The sequence below is a fragment of the Lithobates pipiens genome, unplaced genomic scaffold (assembly GCF_037356315.1).
Source record: "Lithobates pipiens isolate NorthernLeopardFrog02 unplaced genomic scaffold, aLitPip1_a1.2 Scaffold_22, whole genome shotgun sequence".
Taxonomy (NCBI): Eukaryota; Metazoa; Chordata; class Amphibia; order Anura; family Ranidae; genus Lithobates; species Lithobates pipiens.
In genome coordinates this window covers 103,211,249-103,230,143 of record NW_027507784.1, presented here as the reverse complement: position 1 = coordinate 103,230,143, position 18,895 = coordinate 103,211,249, and the positions used below count along the sequence as shown (strand labels likewise).

Sequence of the window (18,895 nt, the reverse complement as noted above, 5' to 3'; positions counted from 1 at the left end):
AACACAACTTTAAGGGGGGCATTCTTCCTATTGACCACTAATATTAAGAGCATTGTTCCTATTGAGCCCTGATGATTTGGTTTTAGTAAGGGTTCCTCAAGACATAAAAATTATTTGTGAGGTTCCTCTAGGGTTAAAAGGTTGAGAAAGTCTGCTCTAGGGTGTTAGAAAAAAAGTATAATGTTTGGAGGCTCTAAGTAAATTTCTAGCAAAAAAAACAGTTTTTAACTTGTAAACAACAGATCTCAGAAAGAGGTTTGGTTCTTAAGTGGTTAATATCTGTATATTTATGTAGTACCCAATCGGCTTGACTTTAACACATCTGTCTGTTTGATATTGGTGTACAATGATTCCACATCTATTGTTACCAATAGAGTGGAGTCATTGGCTCTCTGTTTTTGCAAGAGAGAAATAATATCATGGCTATCTTTAACAAAGGCCTCCCCCCTTGTGGTTAGTGGTTGAAGGTAGGTATCTATATATTCACCAAGACGGGAATACAAATAATCTATCCCACTAAGGATAGGTCTCCCAGGTGGTTTCACACAATTTTTATGCATTTTGGGTAACTGAGAAAACACCAGTAATCTAGGTGCCTTTGGGCACAAATAGTTTGCTTCTTTTTTATTTAATACTATTTCTCTTCCCTTATTGATACAATTATAGAGTTTTTTCTTTAATTTCAACGATGGGTCACCTTTTAACTTTTTATATGTATCTCTAGCCCCAAGGATTCTTTGCATTTCTGTCATACAATCAATTTTGGTCAATATGACCACCCCCCCCCCCCATCTGCTGGCCTAATAATCAGCCCCTTTTTCTTTTACAATTCTTTATTGGCATACATTTCATCCCTATTTTTCCTATTTTTTATCAGTTTCAATCCCTTTATTTCATCTTGTACCATTTTATTAAAAACTTCAACATATTTATTGATGGTTGATTTTGGGTTAAAAATTGATTTATTTTTAAGAATAGTATGAAGATAGCCCGATGGCTCCTCAAATTTTTGCTTTGAACTTAGTGTCAATAAAATGTTTTTTTAATATTTAGCTTCCTTAAAAATGTCTCAACATCTATGTACAATTCAAATTTATCTAAAAACTTGGCGGGTTCATATTTAATCCTTCCTTTAATGCTAATAACTCCTCCTGTGAGAATTGTACACCAGCAAGGTTAAATAATCCTGATACTAAACTGTTCTTTTTCTCTTTTTCTCCCACCTCTATACCCTCTCTTTCTTCCCTTTCTTCTTGGGTGTTGTTGATTTGTTGTGGTGGGCTGTATGGCTATTGGGGTGGGTGATATGGTTCCTGAGGTGGACAATAGGGTTCTTTCCAGCCCCTCCGTTCCCCCTGTTGATGGTAGTAAGATCTATAATATGGTCTTAAAAAAAACCCTTCCTCTATTATCACCTTTTCCTCCTTGTCCTCTAAAAGGTGGATTCTCTCTATAACCATGATTATTAATTTATGAGGTAGGGAATAATCAAGTTTACATCTCTAACTCATCATTTTTCATGTCATTCTACTCTGCTAAGACAGTAAAAACTATTATTATTATTATTAGTAGTATAAAACTATTCCTAATACCGCGTACACACAATCGGAAATTCGGCAAGCAAAAGACCGACGACAGCTTTTGGTAAGAAAATGCGACCGTGTGTATGCTCCATCAGACTTTTGCTGGCCAGGAAAAGATTGAGAGCATGTTCTTAATTTTTCGGTTGGAAAAAGTTCCTATCGGAAAATGCGTTCGCGTGTATGCAATTCCGACACGCAAAAACTCACACATGCTCAGATTCAACTAGAAGACGGAAGCTATTGGCTACTGACTATTGAACTTCCTTTTTCTAGTCCCGTTGTACGTGTTGTACGTCACCGCGTTCTTGACGGTCGGAATTTGGTGTGACCGTGTGTATGCAAGACAGCTTGTGCGAAATCGGAATTCCGTCAAGAAAACCATCAAAGCTTTTTCCGACCAAAATTCCGATCATGTGTACGCAGCATTAGAATTAGTCCCTGTCTCTAATGGATTGGTAACAAAACTTTCTTACTTTTTCTTCTTTGCACACTGCACATTGTTTGGAGGTTGTATACACCAGGGAATTAGAGTAAAGGACAGTTTGGGATTTATATTGTATAAATTCCTCCCACCTGCCATTTTCACTTGAGGTCTAATTATTGGTCTTGAGGTGCCCTTGTCCTCATCTCCCTGTTCTCTTGGCAGCGACCTCTACTTGTTGGAATATCTACCCACATTTTTTTAATGCCCTTCTCCTGAAGAAACATGTCTGCAAAATGCATTCAGAATTTGTAACCCCTCTACAGTCTACTGTCGCCCTGACATATTTTATGTACTATAGTGTATGGGTAAACATCCAGTGGGCTGTGCTTGTGATCCTTTCTAGAGAAGTAAAATTCCATTGTACATGCTGATATCTGCACTGTGGAAGGGGTTACCACTTTAAGGGGTTCTGTTTATACTAACAATGTGCAGATGTTTTTCAATTTCTTTGTGTTATTTGGATGTTAACTATAACCAACCTGGCTACACTAGTCTGAGTTGATACCAATAAAATATTAGTCTCATCTCTGTAAGGCTGGGTTCACACTGGAGCGAAGTGGGAACGCCGCGAATCAGCGGCGTTTTCCCGCATCGCATGCCTCCCGCCGGCAGTTCACACTGCCCTATGCAGACTGCTGGGAGTGTCAGTGAAACCTTAATGACACCCCCAGATCAGTTCGCATATCGCAGTGCAATCTGCAAACTCGGACAGGAATCGGATCGCATGGTGTGAACACCCATGCGATCCGATTCTGCTGCGGACCAAAAAAAGGGTCCCGTGCGAGTTTGCGGCGGGTGCGATGCGAATTCAGCCATACTATCTGTATGGATGAACTCGCATCACACAGAGATCGGATGTGATTTGCACTGCAGTGCGGTGCGAATCACATCCGGTTCTCGTAGCCGCTCCAGTGTGAACCCAGCCTAACTGATAACTGATACATCTGCAGGAAAGCTTGGTATTTTGAAAAATGACAGTCTTACTGGCTAGATCACCAGTTGAAAAAAATGTATAGAAACCTTAAAAAACTTATGCAGCCATCACATGTAAAATTTGGAAAGCTGCAATATATTAAATGTTTGCTTTTAGGGTTTAATACCACTTTAAGCATTCTTATATTGGTGTGGTCTTTTGATCTGAGCCCAAAGGACTTTATGCATAAAGATGTTACTACTAAAAACTTAAGTTATTTCTCCACAATCATCAGATTTTAACTTACAGGACAGGACTGAAGCTGGTCGGTTGCTAGTAACAAGTGACTCCATTTCTTACAATACGATCATACATACAGTATGATCCAGAGGTTACTGCTGATTTCAAAGCTGTCATTAGACTAGCAGTAATACTGAAGGTGTCTGATACTGTAGGTCTCCAACTGGTTCCACAGAAACCCTTAAAGTACATTTTGTTTGGGCTTTACAAGCCCAAACAAAAAAAACTATGTTTTTCTTCTTTTTGGTCAGTTAAATACACAGTTGAAAGTGTTTTATTTTATCGGTTCCATAAGTGCAGAAAATAACTGTAGGTCTTGCCAGAAATCCAATGAAATTGTAACTTTCTGTGCACTCTTCTTATCTCAAGCAGTGCTATTAACCCTGCCCAGTTCTCTTCTGTGGACCACAGAACAGCCCCACCACTATTCTATGGGAATTAAGGAGAGGGGAGGTGTTGTGTCCTAGAGTAACAATGCTGCTTCTCCGTAGATACAGTACTACGAGTGGGTGTTGTCACCCTGGGACAGGAAATGGCAGAATCACCAGGTGAAAATAAAGGAAAAAAGATTGGAAAATATTTGCAGCCACTACATCTAATGATAGATGGTAGGCAGTAATATATTTCATTTTTAATCTTGGATTTAGGTATATAGTACTGAGATAAAGTTTTAGGCAAGTGTGAAGAAATGCTGTCTAAGAATGCTTTCGAAAATATATATTTTAATTGGTTATTTTTATCAATTTATAAAAAGAAATGTGAGCGAACAAGCTAAATCAAATCAATATTTGGTGTGACTACCCTTTGGCTTCAAACCAGCATCAGTTCATACACTTGCACACTTTGAACACTTGCACAAAGTCAGGGATTTTATAGGATTAGAGTCAGATGTATGATTAACCAATTATATCAAGCAGGCACTAATGACCATTAATTTCATATGTGGGTTAAAACACAGTTATTAACTGAAACAGAAACAGCTGTGTAGTGCTGAGGACCGTACACGCAGTGGTCGACCAAGGAAACTTAACCACTTGCTTACTGGGCACTTAAACCCCCCTCAGTCCCAGACCAATTTTCAGCTTTCAGTGCTCTCACATTTTGAATGACAATTACTCAGTCATGCAACACTGTAACCAAATGATTTTTTTGTCCTTTTCTTCATACCAATAGAGCTTTCTTTTGGTGGTATTTGATCACCTCTCGGTTTTTTATTTTCTGCGCTATAAATGAAAAAAGACCGAAAATTTTGAAAAAAAATGAATTTTTCTTCGTTTCTGTGACAAAATTTAGCAAATTAGCAATTTTTCTTCATAAATTTTGGCCACAATTTATACTACTACACATCTTTGGTAAAAATAACCCAAATTTTTGCATATTATATGATCTGTGTGAAATTTATAGAGTCTACAAGCTATGGTGCAAATCATAAAGATTTGCAAAAAAAGATCACATCTGATGTACTAAGGCCTATCTCCATTCTTGAGACCCTAACAAGCCAGGAAAGTACAAATGCCCCCCAAATGACCCCTTTTTGGAAAGTAGACATTCCAATGTATTTAGTAAGAGGCATGGTTAGTTATTTTAAGTTGTCATTTTTTCCCATAATTCTTTGCAAAATGACGATTTTTTTTTTTTTTTTTTTTTCACAAAATTTTCATTGTAATAGCTTATTTCTCCCACACGGAATGTGCATACCACAAATAACACCCCAAAATACATTCTTCTACTCCTCCTGAGTATAACGATACCACATGTGTGAGACTTTTACACAGCCTGACCACATACAGAGGCCTAATTTTGAAGTAGCACCTTCAGGCATTCTAGGAGCATAAATTACACATTTCATTTCTCAACCACCTATTACAGTTTTGAAGGCCCTGGAACACCAGGGCAATGGAAACGTCCAGAAAATGACCCCATTTTGGAAAGCTAACACCCCAACGTATAATCTATGAGGCATAATGAGTCTTTTCAATGGTTCATTTTTTTCCAGAAGTTTTCGGAAAATGTGGAAAAAAATGAAAACGCATTTTTTTTTACACAAAGTTGTCCGTTTATAAGATATTTCCAACGCATAGCATTTACATAGCAAAAATAACACCCCAAAATACGTTCTACTACTCCTCCTGAGTATAACGATACCAAATGTGTGAGACTTTTACACAGCCTGACCACATACAGAGGCCTAATTTTGAAGTAGCACCTTCAGGCATTCTAAGAGCATAAATTACACATTTCATTTCTCAATCACCTATTACAGTTTTGAAGGCCCTGGAACACCAGGGCAATGGAAACGTCCAGAAAATGACCCCATTTTGGAAAGCTAACACCCCAACTTATAATCTATGAGGCATAATGAGTCTTTTCAATGGTTCATTTTTTTCCAGAAGTTTTCGGAAAATGTGGAAAAAAATGAAAACGCATTTTTTTTTACACAAAGTTGTCCGTTTATAAGATATTTCCAACGCATAGCATTTACATAGCAAAAATAACACCCCAAAATACGTTCTACTACTCCTCCTGAGTATAACGATACCACATGTGTGAGACTTTTACACAGCCTGACCACATACAGAGGCCTAATTTTGAAGTAGCACCTTCAGGCATTCTAAGAGCATAAATTACACATTTCATTTCTCAATCACCTATTACAGTTTTGAAGGCCCTGGAACACCAGGGCAATGGAAACGTCCAGAAAATGACCCCATTTTGGAAAGCTAACACCCCAACGTATAATCTATGAGGCATAATGAGTCTTTTCAATGGTTCATTTTTTTCCAGAAGTTTTCGGAAAATGTGGAAAAAAATGAAAACGCATTTTTTTTTACACAAAGTTGTCCGTTTATAAGATATTTCCAACGCATAGCATTTACATAGCAAAAATAACACCCCAAAATACGTTCTACTACTCCTCCTGAGTATAACGATACCAAATGTGTGAGACTTTTACACAGCCTGACCACATACAGAGGCCTAATTTTGAAGTAGCACCTTCAGGCATTCTAGGAGCATAAATTACACATTTCATTTCTCAACCACCTATTACAGTTTTGAAGGCCCTGGAACACCAGGGCAATGGAAACGTCCAGAAAATGACCCCATTTTGGAAAGCTAACACCCCAACGTATAATCTATGAGGCATAATGAGTCTTTTCAATGGTTCATTTTTTTCCAGAAGTTTTCGGAAAATGTGGAAAAAAATGAAAACGCATTTTTTTTTACACAAAGTTGTCCGTTTATAAGATATTTCCAACGCATAGCATTTACATAGCAAAAATAACACCCCAAAATACGTTCTACTACTCCTCCTGAGTATAACGATACCAAATGTGTGAGACTTTTACACAGCCTGACCACATACAGAGGCCTAATTTTGAAGTAGCACCTTCAGGCATTCTAGGAGCATAAATTACACATTTCATTTCTCAACCACCTATTACAGTTTTGAAGGCCCTGGAACACCAGGGCAATGGAAACGTCCAGAAAATGACCCCATTTTGGAAAGCTAACACCCCAACGTATAATCTATGAGGCATAATGAGTCTTTTCAATGGTTCATTTTTTTCCAGAAGTTTTCGGAAAATGTGGAAAAAAATGAAAACGCATTTTTTTTTACACAAAGTTGTCCGTTTATAAGATATTTCCAACGCATAGCATTTACATAGCAAAAATAACACCCCAAAATACGTTCTACTACTCCTCCTGAGTATAACGATACCACATGTGTGAGACTTTTACACAGCCTGACCAAATACAGAGGCGCAACATGCAAGAAACACCGTCGGCGTTCCAGGGACACATAGCCTGCACATACCAAGAATTACACCCCCAAATACATTATGCTGAGCAAAGGGTAAAGAAAAGATTACCTGTGGTTTTAGAAGCGCAGTTGTCCACAGGAGGATATCACTGGTCCAGGCAGCAGGCAGGGACTTGGTCAGCAACAGCGAACACAGTTTTTCAGGCAGCAGGCAGGGATACTGTCCATATTACAGTCCAGGGTTAGTGCAGAGATGTCAGCAGTGCCAAAAATATTGGTCCTGGTAGTAGGCAGGTCCTTGTGGTGTGGTCAGTGCGGCATGATGGCAGTAAGTCCTACAGGCAGCAGACAAAAGTAGAGCCTCGTTCAGGACAGAATGGGGATAGGGGTAGAGGCTTCTCCCTCCCAAATCTCTTTGAAGCCTCCGAGTCTCCAGACCCTAATCTAGGAATAAGAAAACAAAGAAAATTGTTTTCTTCTTCCAGAAAAACTATACTGGAGCCCCTCACATATGTGAGACCCCGTGTTGAATCCCACTAGTCCAGTTGCAGAATACAAGATCAGTCCAAGAGGCAGGCAAATATCGTGGTCAAACAGTCCAAGGTCAGTTCCAGATCAGGCAGAGATATATACAGAATCGTTAGACAGAAGCATGGTCGAATAACAGTCCAGGGTCAGTTCCAGATGAGGCAGAGGTATGTACAGAATCGTTAGGCAGAAGCGTGGTCGAATAACAGTCCAGGGTCAGTTCCAGATCAGGCAGCGGTATGTACAGAATCGGCAGGCATAAGAGTGGTCAAATAACAAGCCAGGGTCCGTTACAGAGCAGGCAGTGGCATAAGGGGTGTGAAGGTGTATGAAGGCAGGAACTGAGGATTATGTTTACCATACTTCACTAAAAATTTATTGAAGTATGGTAACGCCGAAAACAGTCGCCTATACAGAGGCCTGGTTGGGAAGGACATTGTGCACAATAATAAGATGTGTCTTTTCTGACTCCTGCTTTGGTACACACCTTACATCTTTTTTGGCGTCTTTTGCCTGCTGGTGTGGGGGGAATTTTATCCGGAAAGTGGCGCTCGGAGAGTCGACTAACAACGTCTGATCGGATATTTTCTAGTGGGCCGTTTGGGAATAAAAGGGCTGTGAAAACTTCCTCCTGGTAGCCAAAGAAACGTTTGGGGTTTTGGGTGGCGTTGCTGTAAATTACATATGAATTGTAAATGGCCAATTGAAAAAAATAAATTACTACTTTTTTGTACCAATGATATGTCCGTCTTGAGACCAGATATGGTTCCATCATTTGGTCGTTGAAGTCGACTCCTCCCATGAACAAATTATACTCTGAAATACATTTGGGTTTCTTTACGGGGCCATTCCTTCTGGGGATTTCTACGAAGGTATCGTTGTGGATAGAAGATAACATGTACACATCTCTTCTGTCCCTCCACTTCACTGCCAGAACCTCCTTGTTTCTTAGACTTGCGGTTTCTCCTTTCCGCAGCTTCTTGTTCACCAGACTTTGAGGAAAGCCCTTCCGGTTCTTTTTTACAGTGCCACATGCTGGCGTCTTCTTCCGGTGAAGGTTGTGGAACAGGGGCAGAGATGTGTAGAAGTTGTCTACATAGAGGTGGTAGCCTTTATCCAGTAGGGGGTATATGAGGTCCCAAACAATTTTTCCGCTGGATCCCAAATAATCCGGACAATTAGGGGGCTGTAGCTGGGTGTCCTTCCCTTCGTACACCTTGAAGGAATATGTGTACCCTGTGGCTCGGTCACATAATTTGTAGACCTTCACCCCATAGCGGGCCCTTTTGCTGGGCATAAATTGCTTCATCCCAAGCCTGCCACTAAATTTAATAAGGGACTCATCCACACATATGTGTTGGTCCGGGGTAAACAATTTGGGGAATATTTCTGAAAAATAATTTAGTATTGGTCGAATTTTGTAAAGGCGGTCAAAATTTGGATCATTTCGTGGAAGGCATTGGGAATTGTCACTGAAATGTAAGAACCTCAGGATCATCTGATATCTGTGTCTGGGCATTACCGCGGAGAAGAGCGGTGAGTGGTGGAGGGGGTGGGTTGACCAGTGGGTACGTAATTGGTTTTTTTTGTTGAGTCCCATATTAAATGTGAGGCCTAAAAAAAGCTTGAACTCCTCCACCGTTAGGTCTCTCCATTCGTAGGGACGGGCATAATAGGAGGTTGGATTTTGAAAAATACATTGTTGTGCATACAGGTTGCACTGGGCCACAATTGACGCCAACATGTCCTCCGTAAAAATTAAATTAAAAAAATCGATGGGGCTAAAATTCTCCGTGTCCACCTGGACTCCTGGCTGGGCGGTGAAAGGGGGAACATTGGCCTCTCCTGAATTAGGAGGAAGCCACAAGGGGTTCTGAAGGGCATAGGGAAGGCCAGCATGGCTCCTAACCCTTTGGGGCTGAGATGACACCCCACTGGTACTTGGCCTTTCTTGCTGGGGCACTGCGGTGCTGGTGGACGGCATTGCGGTGCTGGTGGACGGCACTGCGGTGCTGGTGGACGGCACTGCCTCACTAGAACGCCTTCGCTTGATGGGCCGGATATCTTCCTCCTCGGATTCATCAGTCAGTGTTTCACTGCTGAGGACTGGCTCATAAGTTACGTCGGCTTCAGAATCCGAATCCGAAAAGGAATCGGAAGAGGAGAGCTCCCCGTTGCTCTCGTCGGCCGCGGAAATAATTTGGTACGCCTCCTCAGCGGAAAAGACGCGTTTAGCCATTGTAGCACTGATGGGCACTGATGAGGTGGCACAGATGGGCGTTTTTGAGGTGGCACAGATGGGCGCTTTTGAGGTGGCACAAATGGACACTAATGGGTCGGCACAGATGTGCACTGATTTATTGCACAGATGTGCAGATTTGTTGCACGGATGTGCACTGCTGAGGCGGCAGATGGGCACTGCTGAGGCGGCACAGATGGGCACTGCTGAGGCGGCACAGATGGGCACTGCTGAGGCGGCACAGATGGGCACTGCTGAGGCGGCAGATGGGCACTGATGGGTCGGCACAGATGTGCACTGATTTATTGCACGGATGTGCACTGATTTATTGCACGGATGTGCACTGCTGAGGTGGCAGATGGGCACTGCTGAGGCGGCAGATGGGCACTGCTGAGGCGGCAGATGGGCACTGCTGAGGCGGCAGAGATGGGCACTGCTGAGTCGGCACAGATGGGCACTGCTGAGTCGGCAGATGGGCACTGATAGGTCGGCACAGATGTGCACTGATTTATTGCACGGATGTGCACTGATAAGGCAGCAGATGGGCACAGATGGGCACTGCTTAGGCGGCACAGATGGGCACTGCTTAGGCGGCACAGATGGGCACTGCTTAGGCGGCACAGATGGGCACTGCTTAGGCGGCACAGATGGGCACTGCTGAGGCACAGATGGGCACCGATTGGTACAGATGGGCACCGATTGGCACTGGCTGGCACTGGCTGGCACTGGTGGGCACTGGCGGGCACTGGCGGGCACTGGCGGGCACTGGCGGGGCACTGGCGGGCACTGGCGGTGCACAGATGGAGCACTGGCGGTGCACAGGTGGGCACAGGTGGGCACAGGTGGGCACAGGCGGGCACAGGCGGGCACAGGTGGGCACAGGTGGGCACAGGTGGGCACAGGTGGGCACTGGCAGGGTAGATCTGGGCACTGGCAGGGCACTGGCAGGGTAGATCTGGGCACTGGCAGGGCACTGGCAGGGTAGATCTGGGCACAGGTGGGGTTTTTATCTGTTTACTGACAATTTTACACTCACAAGGCACATTCGGTCTCCTCACACGCTATCGCTGTGTGAGGAGACACGTTTGGCAATGGGTGATGATCTCATTTGTTTACATTTGAGATCATCACCCATTGGAGGAGGCGATCGCGCTGTAAACGGCCGCTGTGATTGGCCGTTTACAGCGATCTGTGATTGGCTGTGTCCAGCGGACACGGCCAACACAGATTTTCCCCGATGCGCGCTCCCGGGAGCGCGCGGGGAACTCTTAAAGGGGACGACGTCAATAGACGTAGTCCTGAAAATTGAGATCCGCGCTATACACGTCATTTTACTATAGCGCGGATCTCAAGTGGTTAAAGCAGATTATGAAAGACACATCATGCTTTCTTCCCTTCGACATCGATGTCCAGTAGTGCCATCAGCACAGAACTGGTGGAAACCTTTGGGACCCATGTATACCCATCTATTGTCTGGAGAAGACTGGCCAGAAGTGGTCTTCATGCAAGAATTGTGGCCCAAAAAAATACCTCCAATTTGGTAACAAGGCTAAGGGATTCAACTATGCACAAAAACATAAGAACTAAGGTGAAAAAAAATGGCAACAGGTGCTCTGGACTGATGAGCCAAAATTTGAAATACAGGTATGTGGCTGTAGCAGGAGGCAGTTTGTTCACCAGAGGGCTGGAGAGTGGTATAATAATGAAGCACGGTGGAGGTTCCTTGAAAGTTTGAGGCTCCATTTCTTTAAATGGAGTGTCAGGAACCATGAGTCAGACGGAGACAGAAAATGCAGTAAAAATCACACCTTTTAATATAGTGGTAAAAATGGTACAAATAGTAAACATGGTCAAAACATAGCCAGGGTTCGGTAATCAAAGCGGGTAGTCAGTGCAAGCCAGTAAATCAGGAAGCCAGAGATCACTGTAGTCAGAGACAGCAAACGTTATCAGGAACCAGAAGGGACATCAACCAGCAAGTCTTTAACAGGAACACAGCAGAGAATTTTCAGATATGTTGACTAAAATGAAAGCTTGGGAGAAATAACCCAGACAGTTTAAAAAAACAAAAGGGGCTGGCTGACAAGCAGGAAATGATCACCAGGTGAGGCACTGTGGAACGATGAGTGCTGGCAATTTACTGACAGCTGAGCACTGAGAAGGGAGGGCTGAGCCCAGCCCTGACATGGAGTTGGAGATTTGGTCAGGTTCAATGTTGTCCTCAAAGCTGACAAATACAGGCAGATACTCATACCATACAGGCACGTATTATACCATACCATCAGGGCGTGGTGTGATTGGTCCCAAATCTATTCTGCAGCTGGAAAACTTCCCCAAACATACAACCAAATGCCATTAAGAACCATTGTCATGTAAAGAAGAACAAGGAGTCCTGTAAGTCAGCGGTCCCAAACCTTTTTGGCACCAGGGACCGGCTGCGTTGAAGAAAATTGGGGTAAGGACCAGGAGGGGAGGTCTAGCGGGGGGGTAAATTATTTTTCATGGGCAACGGTCAGTGTTATCGCTTCAATCATCATGGCACCATGCTGACCATATAGTGTCAGGGTGATTGAAGCGCATTATTTCTATTATTGCATTGTAATAATAAATTAAATAGTTCAACTCACCATAATGCAGAATCAGTGGGAGCCCTGAGCATGTCACTTGCCACTGTCACCTGCCACCAGGTGCGGAATGTCACTTGCCACTCTGCCTACCATCAGATGGGGATTGTCACTTGCTATGCTGCCTGCCTCCAGATGTGGATTGTCACTTGCCATGCTGCCTGCCACCAGATGTGGATTGTCACTTGCCACATCACCTGCCACATTGCCTGTCACTAGATGCGGAATGTTACTTGCCACATCACCTGCCATGCTGCCTGCCACAAGATGTAGATTGTCACTTGCCATGATGCTTGCGAACCAGATGTGGATTGTCACTGCCATAAGATGTGGATTGTTACTTGCCACGCTGTCTGCCACAAGATGTGGATTGTCACTTGCCACGTCACCTGCCACATTGCCTGTCACCAGATGTGGAATGTCATTTGCCATGCCACCTGCCACGTTGCCAGTCACCAGATGTGGAATGTCACTTTCCACACTGCCTGCCATCACTGCATTGGTGGCAGCACTAGTCCATTTAGCACAGAGGCCTGCCTCTGTGCAGTGGTGGGTTCCAAATGAAGGCAGGAGAGTGGTGATGCGGGGTGGGCAGTGAAAGATGATGTCATCTCTCTGCTCCCTACCACACCTTCGAAACTGAGGCTGACAGAACACCAGCTGTGAGGATGGAAGAGTGGTGATGTGGGATGTCATCTCTCTGCTTGCCCACCCGCTTGCTTCTTTCATCCACCCAGCTGTCTCATGCTGCCCGTCTGGCCGTCTCATGACACTCCAAAGACATGCTGGTAGGTTAATTGGCTTCTGTCCAAGAAAAAAAAAATTGTCCCTAGTGTATGAATGTGAGTTGGGGACCTTGGATTGTGGGCTCCTTGAGGGTGAGGACCGATGTGAGTGTGTACTCACTCAGGTTGAACTGGATGGACTGGTGTCTTTATTCAACCTTACTAACCATGTAATTATGCTGCCTACCTGGATCTCTTATGCCAGCCGCCCAGCTCTTTCATGCCGCCCACCCGCCCAGGTGTCTCATGCTGTCCACCCATCCGCCCAGGTGTCTCATGCGGGCCGCCCACGCCCCATGTGTTGATGACCTCTTCTGTAAGTGAAGGTTTGGTCCCCACAAAGTCCTGATCTTGAGTTTGTCTGGGACTACATGAAGAGGCAGAAGGATTTGAGGCAGCCTACATCCACAGAAGGTCTGTGGTTAGTTTGCCAAGATGTTTGGAACAATCTAGAAGATGCTGTTTTTAAGGCAAAGGCTGGTCACACCAAATATTGATTTGATTTGGATTTCTCTTCTGTTTATTTACTTTTCATTTTGTTAACAGATAAAAATAAACCATTAACACTTCTACTTCTGAAAGCATTCTTCATTTACAGCATTTTTTCTTACTTGCCTAAAACTTTTGCATAGAAGTGTACTTTTTAAATGTTCCTGGTGGGACAATTACTACTAAACCCTTGCTTTATTATAAACATTTTCTTAGCATACATCCAAACAAATTACATAACGTTTGTTTTCTGTTTCCATTTAGACTGTCTTGGTACATACCGCAGAAACTGTCCGCTTGAGGTATTTTTTGGATTTGCTGTTGGAGAAGGGGAAACCAATAATGCTGGTTGGAAATACAGGAGTAGGAAAAACCATCCTGGTGTCTGATAAATTGTCAAAATTGCCAGAAGAATACATGGTAGCCAAAGTGCCATTCAACTACTACACCACATCTGCTATGCTGCAGCGTAAGTGATGGCCCTATTGTGAAATTATAACTAGTGTGATTTCATTGAAAAGTGTAAACAGCCATGTTGTGCAGGTGCAATTAGTGGCCAGTCAGATTTTAGCTTGGCTGCAAAGAAAAACAATGCTCCAAAAAAATTCTCATTGATTAATATGGAGTGCTACACTCTTTTCACACTCTTTTTTAAGATACAGTATTTCCCATGGCAATTGAACAGCTTATAGATGTTTTTTTCAGAATAATCTGGTGCTGTGGGCATCAAAACTATGAAGCTGATTTACTAAAACCGGATAGTGAAAAGTCTGGTGCAATTGTAGCGAATTAACTTGTAACTTCAGCTTGTTCGATTAAGCACTGAAAAAAAAAATACCTAGAAGCTGATTGGTTTCTTTGCAGAACTGTACCAGATTTTGCACTCTCCAGTTTTTAGTAAATCTACCCACAAGCATTCATGTTAGACAATATTCAAAGTCGTTTCCATTAAAAAAAAAAATTAAATCTTTCAAAGGAAATCAGTTATAATTACATAAAGCAGGTGTGTAGTGTAGCACTCACCTCTGAAAGGGCCAGCTGATTTTGTCCCAGGTTCCTCTCCTCACTAGTACAACAGCAGCCAGATATATGGCAATATTCAGCACTCTGACTCAATGAACAGTCTAGGGTTGCCTTTTTTTAACATTTATTGCTGAATAACTAGGATGGGGCTCAGTTGTGGGATACTCCAGAAACACTGAGCAGGACATCCTTCGCTCTATACCTACTTCTTAGAACAGACCCTTTAATAGTAGCCCAGAAAATGGACAGTACTGGGGCCCCATATGCAATGACCCAGGTTAAACAAGCCTTAGTATTAGTATCAAGCATACCTTTCCATAATGAGCTCTCCAGACTAAGTGCCGGTTTACACCAGCATGCTCTGCGAGATCGCATGTGATTCACACTGCAGTACAAATCACATGCAATGCCCGTGCAATGCCATTTCAGCTATACAGATAGTATGGCTGATATCGTATCGCATTCAGACCAAACTTGCACAGGACCCTTTTTTTAGCCTGCACCAGAATCAGATTGCAGGCATGCTCACACCTAAGCGATCTGGCTCATGTCTGAACTGTCAGTTCGCAGTGTGATATGCGAGCTTAAATGCATTCATTAACAATGTATTGACAATCCCAGCAGTTTGCATATGGCAGTGTGAACTGCTGTGCAAATCAGATGTGATGCGGGAACCTACAGTGGATTCGTAGGGTTCCCACATCGCACAAGTGTGAACCGGGACTTAATCAGCATAAGTAAAACTGTCCATAATATAAAAATTACATAAAGAGTGACAAAGTCTTCACAGAGCAGTCCTGTCACCGTTTTTGATAGATAGGTGTCATAAAAGGTTTTCTTTAAACCGTGCTCCACTGCAAACAATGTGTGAGAAATGCGCACTCACCAAATAGCTGTATTAAATGCGCTTTGTAATAATTTCAGCTCCTTAATCAGCAACTACTAGGGAGATCCAGTAGTGATAGTGGCTCTTAACCCCAGAGGTGTGTCCTTATGTTATTCAAGCAATAGGACTCGGGAAGAGCATAATAAAAAATCATGGAGCAATATTTTTATTAAAAAATGTAGGTAACAGAAACAATAAAAATGCACACTCACATTAAGAGGTGCTTTAAATCAGCACCAACATGTACAGCTTAACGTGCTCTCATTGTCTCTCCAAGATACGGCGTGCATTGCAAAATTCCATATGTAGAAACCAGGGTACCAGTGGTGATGTCAGTATAACCAGATGCACAGCCTCAATGCATTTCGAGGAAACCATGTCATCAGGATGTGTGACATCCAATCTGTGACAAGATTTGAAAATTGCTGTTCACAGATGCTCTCCATCCAATATGACAGAGCTTGAGCTATTTTGGCAAAAAAGAATGGGCAAAAATGTCACTCTCTAGATGTGCAAAGCTGGTAGAGACATCCCCAAAAAGACTTACAGCTGTAATTGCAGTGACAAGTGTCTCTACAAAATATTGACTCAATACAAATACATGCCACACTTTTCAGGTATTTATTTGTAAAAATTTTGAAAACCAGTTATCATTTTCCTTCCACTTCACAATTATGTGCCACTTTGTTTTGGTCTATCACACCAATAAAATACATTTATGTTTTTGGGTATAGCATGACAAAATGTGGAAAATATCAACGGGTATGAATACTTTTTCAAGACACTGTATTTTTTTTATACTCACAATAAACGTTTTCACCTAATGACCGAATGTAAAATTACTGGTAAATGTTAAATTAGCAATGGCAAATATTATGCCTTAATACAATGCATACAATTTTCTCTTGAAAAATCCAAACATTATTTTCACCCTCAACGAATTTTCTTAAATTTGAAGAAATGTCATCAAATATTAAATACATTTTGAAACTACACTTTTAGTATGCTGTATGCAGTATTGCAGCTTCATACATCAGACCTAATGCAGCAAAGGGTCAAATCAGGTGCATTTTCTGAAAGCAAGGGGTCCTCTTTCCAGACAAACATTGGGTGTGGCTTACATTGCACTGAATACTGGCCTTGGCTTAAAAGTATGCAGAATGCAGGGGTTCAGTAATAAGTAACGCAGAGTTCAGATATCAGTAGTAAGTAATGCAGAGATCAGGGGTCAGGAGTAAGTGATGATGAGTTTACGGGTCAGTGGTAAGTGATGCCAAGTTCAGGTGCCAGTAGTAATTGAGGAAGAGTTCAGGGGTCAGTAGAAAATAATGCAGCATTCGTGGGTCAGTATTAAGTGATGTGAATTTCAAAGGTCAGTAGTAAGTGGCATAGAGTTCAGGGGTCAGGAGTAAGTGATGCAGAGGTCAGTATTAAGTGGTGCGGAGTGTTGAGGCCAGTAGTACATGCCACAAAGTTCCAGGGTCAATATTAAGTGATACAAAGTTCAGGGGTCAGCAGTGATGCAAGGTTCAGTGGTCAGGAGTAAGTGATTCAAAGTTCAGAGGTCAGTACTAAGTGACACAGAGTTCAGGGGTCTGGATAGAGTGACACAGAGTTCAGGGGTCTGGATAGAGTGACACAGAGTTCAGGGGTCCGGAGAGAGTGACACAGAGTTCAGGGGTCCGGAGAGAGGGACACAGAGTTCAGGGGTCTGTAGTAAGTGAGCATAGTTCAAAGGCTAGTAGTGATGGAAAGTTCAGTGATTAGGATTAAGTGATGCATAGTTCAGGCGTCAAGAGTAAGTGACAAAAAGTGCAGGTGCCAGTAGTAAGTGATGCAGAGTTCCAGTGTAAGTAGCATGTGACACAGAGTTAAGGGGTCTGTAGTAAGTGAAGCAGAGTTCAGAGGTTAGCAGTAAGTGATACAGAGTTCAGGGGTCTGTAGTAAGTGATGTAAAATTCAGGGGTCAGGTGTAAGTGATGCAGAGTTCAGGGGTCGGTAGTGAGTGATGCAGAGTTCAGGGGTCGGTAGAAAGTGATGTAAAGTTCAGAAATCTGTAGCAAGTGATGCAGAGTTCTGAGGTTAATAGTAAGTAACCCTCTATCCCACAGTACACACAGCCCACCACCTGGACTCATGATGATTCCTTCTGTCCTCAGCACAGGCTTTCTTTCTTATTTCCCTGGTCAAGTAGGCAGAGCTAGCAGGACTGTGGTTGGCCTTAACAGTGGCCAATCAGAGTCTTCCTTCCCCTGGAAACAGGGACCCACTTCCCATCTTTAGAATCAGCAACATACTATCAAGTGATTGTGAGGGGGCAGGGGAAGGAGCCAAGATGAAGCCGAACAGGCACACACCATATTTAACCTTCATCTGCTGGGTACCCCTACTATATAGTGAGTGGGTGCTACCTAAAGCGCCCCCCTTGTCATTTGACAGCTGTCATGCCACAAGGAGAGGAAGGGATATTTCATCCGATTCTCTGCCCCTCTAGCAGCGTGCACTCCCCCTACTTTCCCCCATGTTGTACAATGTGTGAGGGCACAATGGCCTCCCCACTTCCGTTGGGCAATGTGCCCAGCACACATAGCACCCATAGATGATATACAACTGAGTTATTTACATTAACTTAAAAAAATAGTGTTTTGTGGCATCAGGCCCCTGCTAAACAGATAATCATACAAATAGTATCAGATATTATGGTGCCTACCAATGTTTTTACCCAATATTTACACAACATTTACCGAACATTTTTCTCATAGGATTCTACTAGAAAAATGATTTGTTTTTGGGTAAAAATATTGAAAAATAGGCCTTATATGGTGTTAATATTTGAAATATTCACCTACAGGAATGCTGCAAGCATTGGTTGACATTGTTCTTTTCCCTTTAAAAAAAGGTGTTCTGGAGAAACCATTGGAAAAGAGAGCTGGACGAAACTATTCCCCACCTGGAACCAAAAAACTAATTTATTTTGTCGATGATCTCAATATGCCAGAAGTGGATGCTTATAGTACAGTGCAGCCTCACACTTTAATTAGACAACATCTGGATTATAGCCATTGGTAAGTATTAAATTAGGTATTTTCAGTTGTAGATGTATATATTTTTTTCATGACATATTTTATTACAGACATCATCGGTTTTGATCTTTCCTAAAAAGAGTGCATGTCAAACCAAAAATGAAGGAGGACTTATATGAAATGCCTGCAATAGTCAACAAATGTTAAAATACATGTATTGTTTATTAAAATTTTAAACCTTACAACATGTCATTT

At 42.6% G+C, this 18,895-nt stretch overlaps 1 protein-coding gene across 1 annotated transcript in view; it reads left to right on the top strand.

Moving 5' to 3' along the window:
• LOC143925685 (dynein axonemal heavy chain 11-like) overlaps positions 1 to 18,895 on the top strand; it is a 701,866-nt gene that overhangs the window by 255,519 nt on the left and 427,452 nt on the right. Inside the window, exons 34-35 of the mRNA XM_077450147.1 lie at positions 13,973 to 14,177; positions 18,517 to 18,682. Of these exons, the coding sequence (XP_077306273.1) occupies positions 13,973 to 14,177; positions 18,517 to 18,682 (371 nt within the window). The remainder of the gene's footprint in view (positions 1 to 13,972; positions 14,178 to 18,516; positions 18,683 to 18,895) is intronic.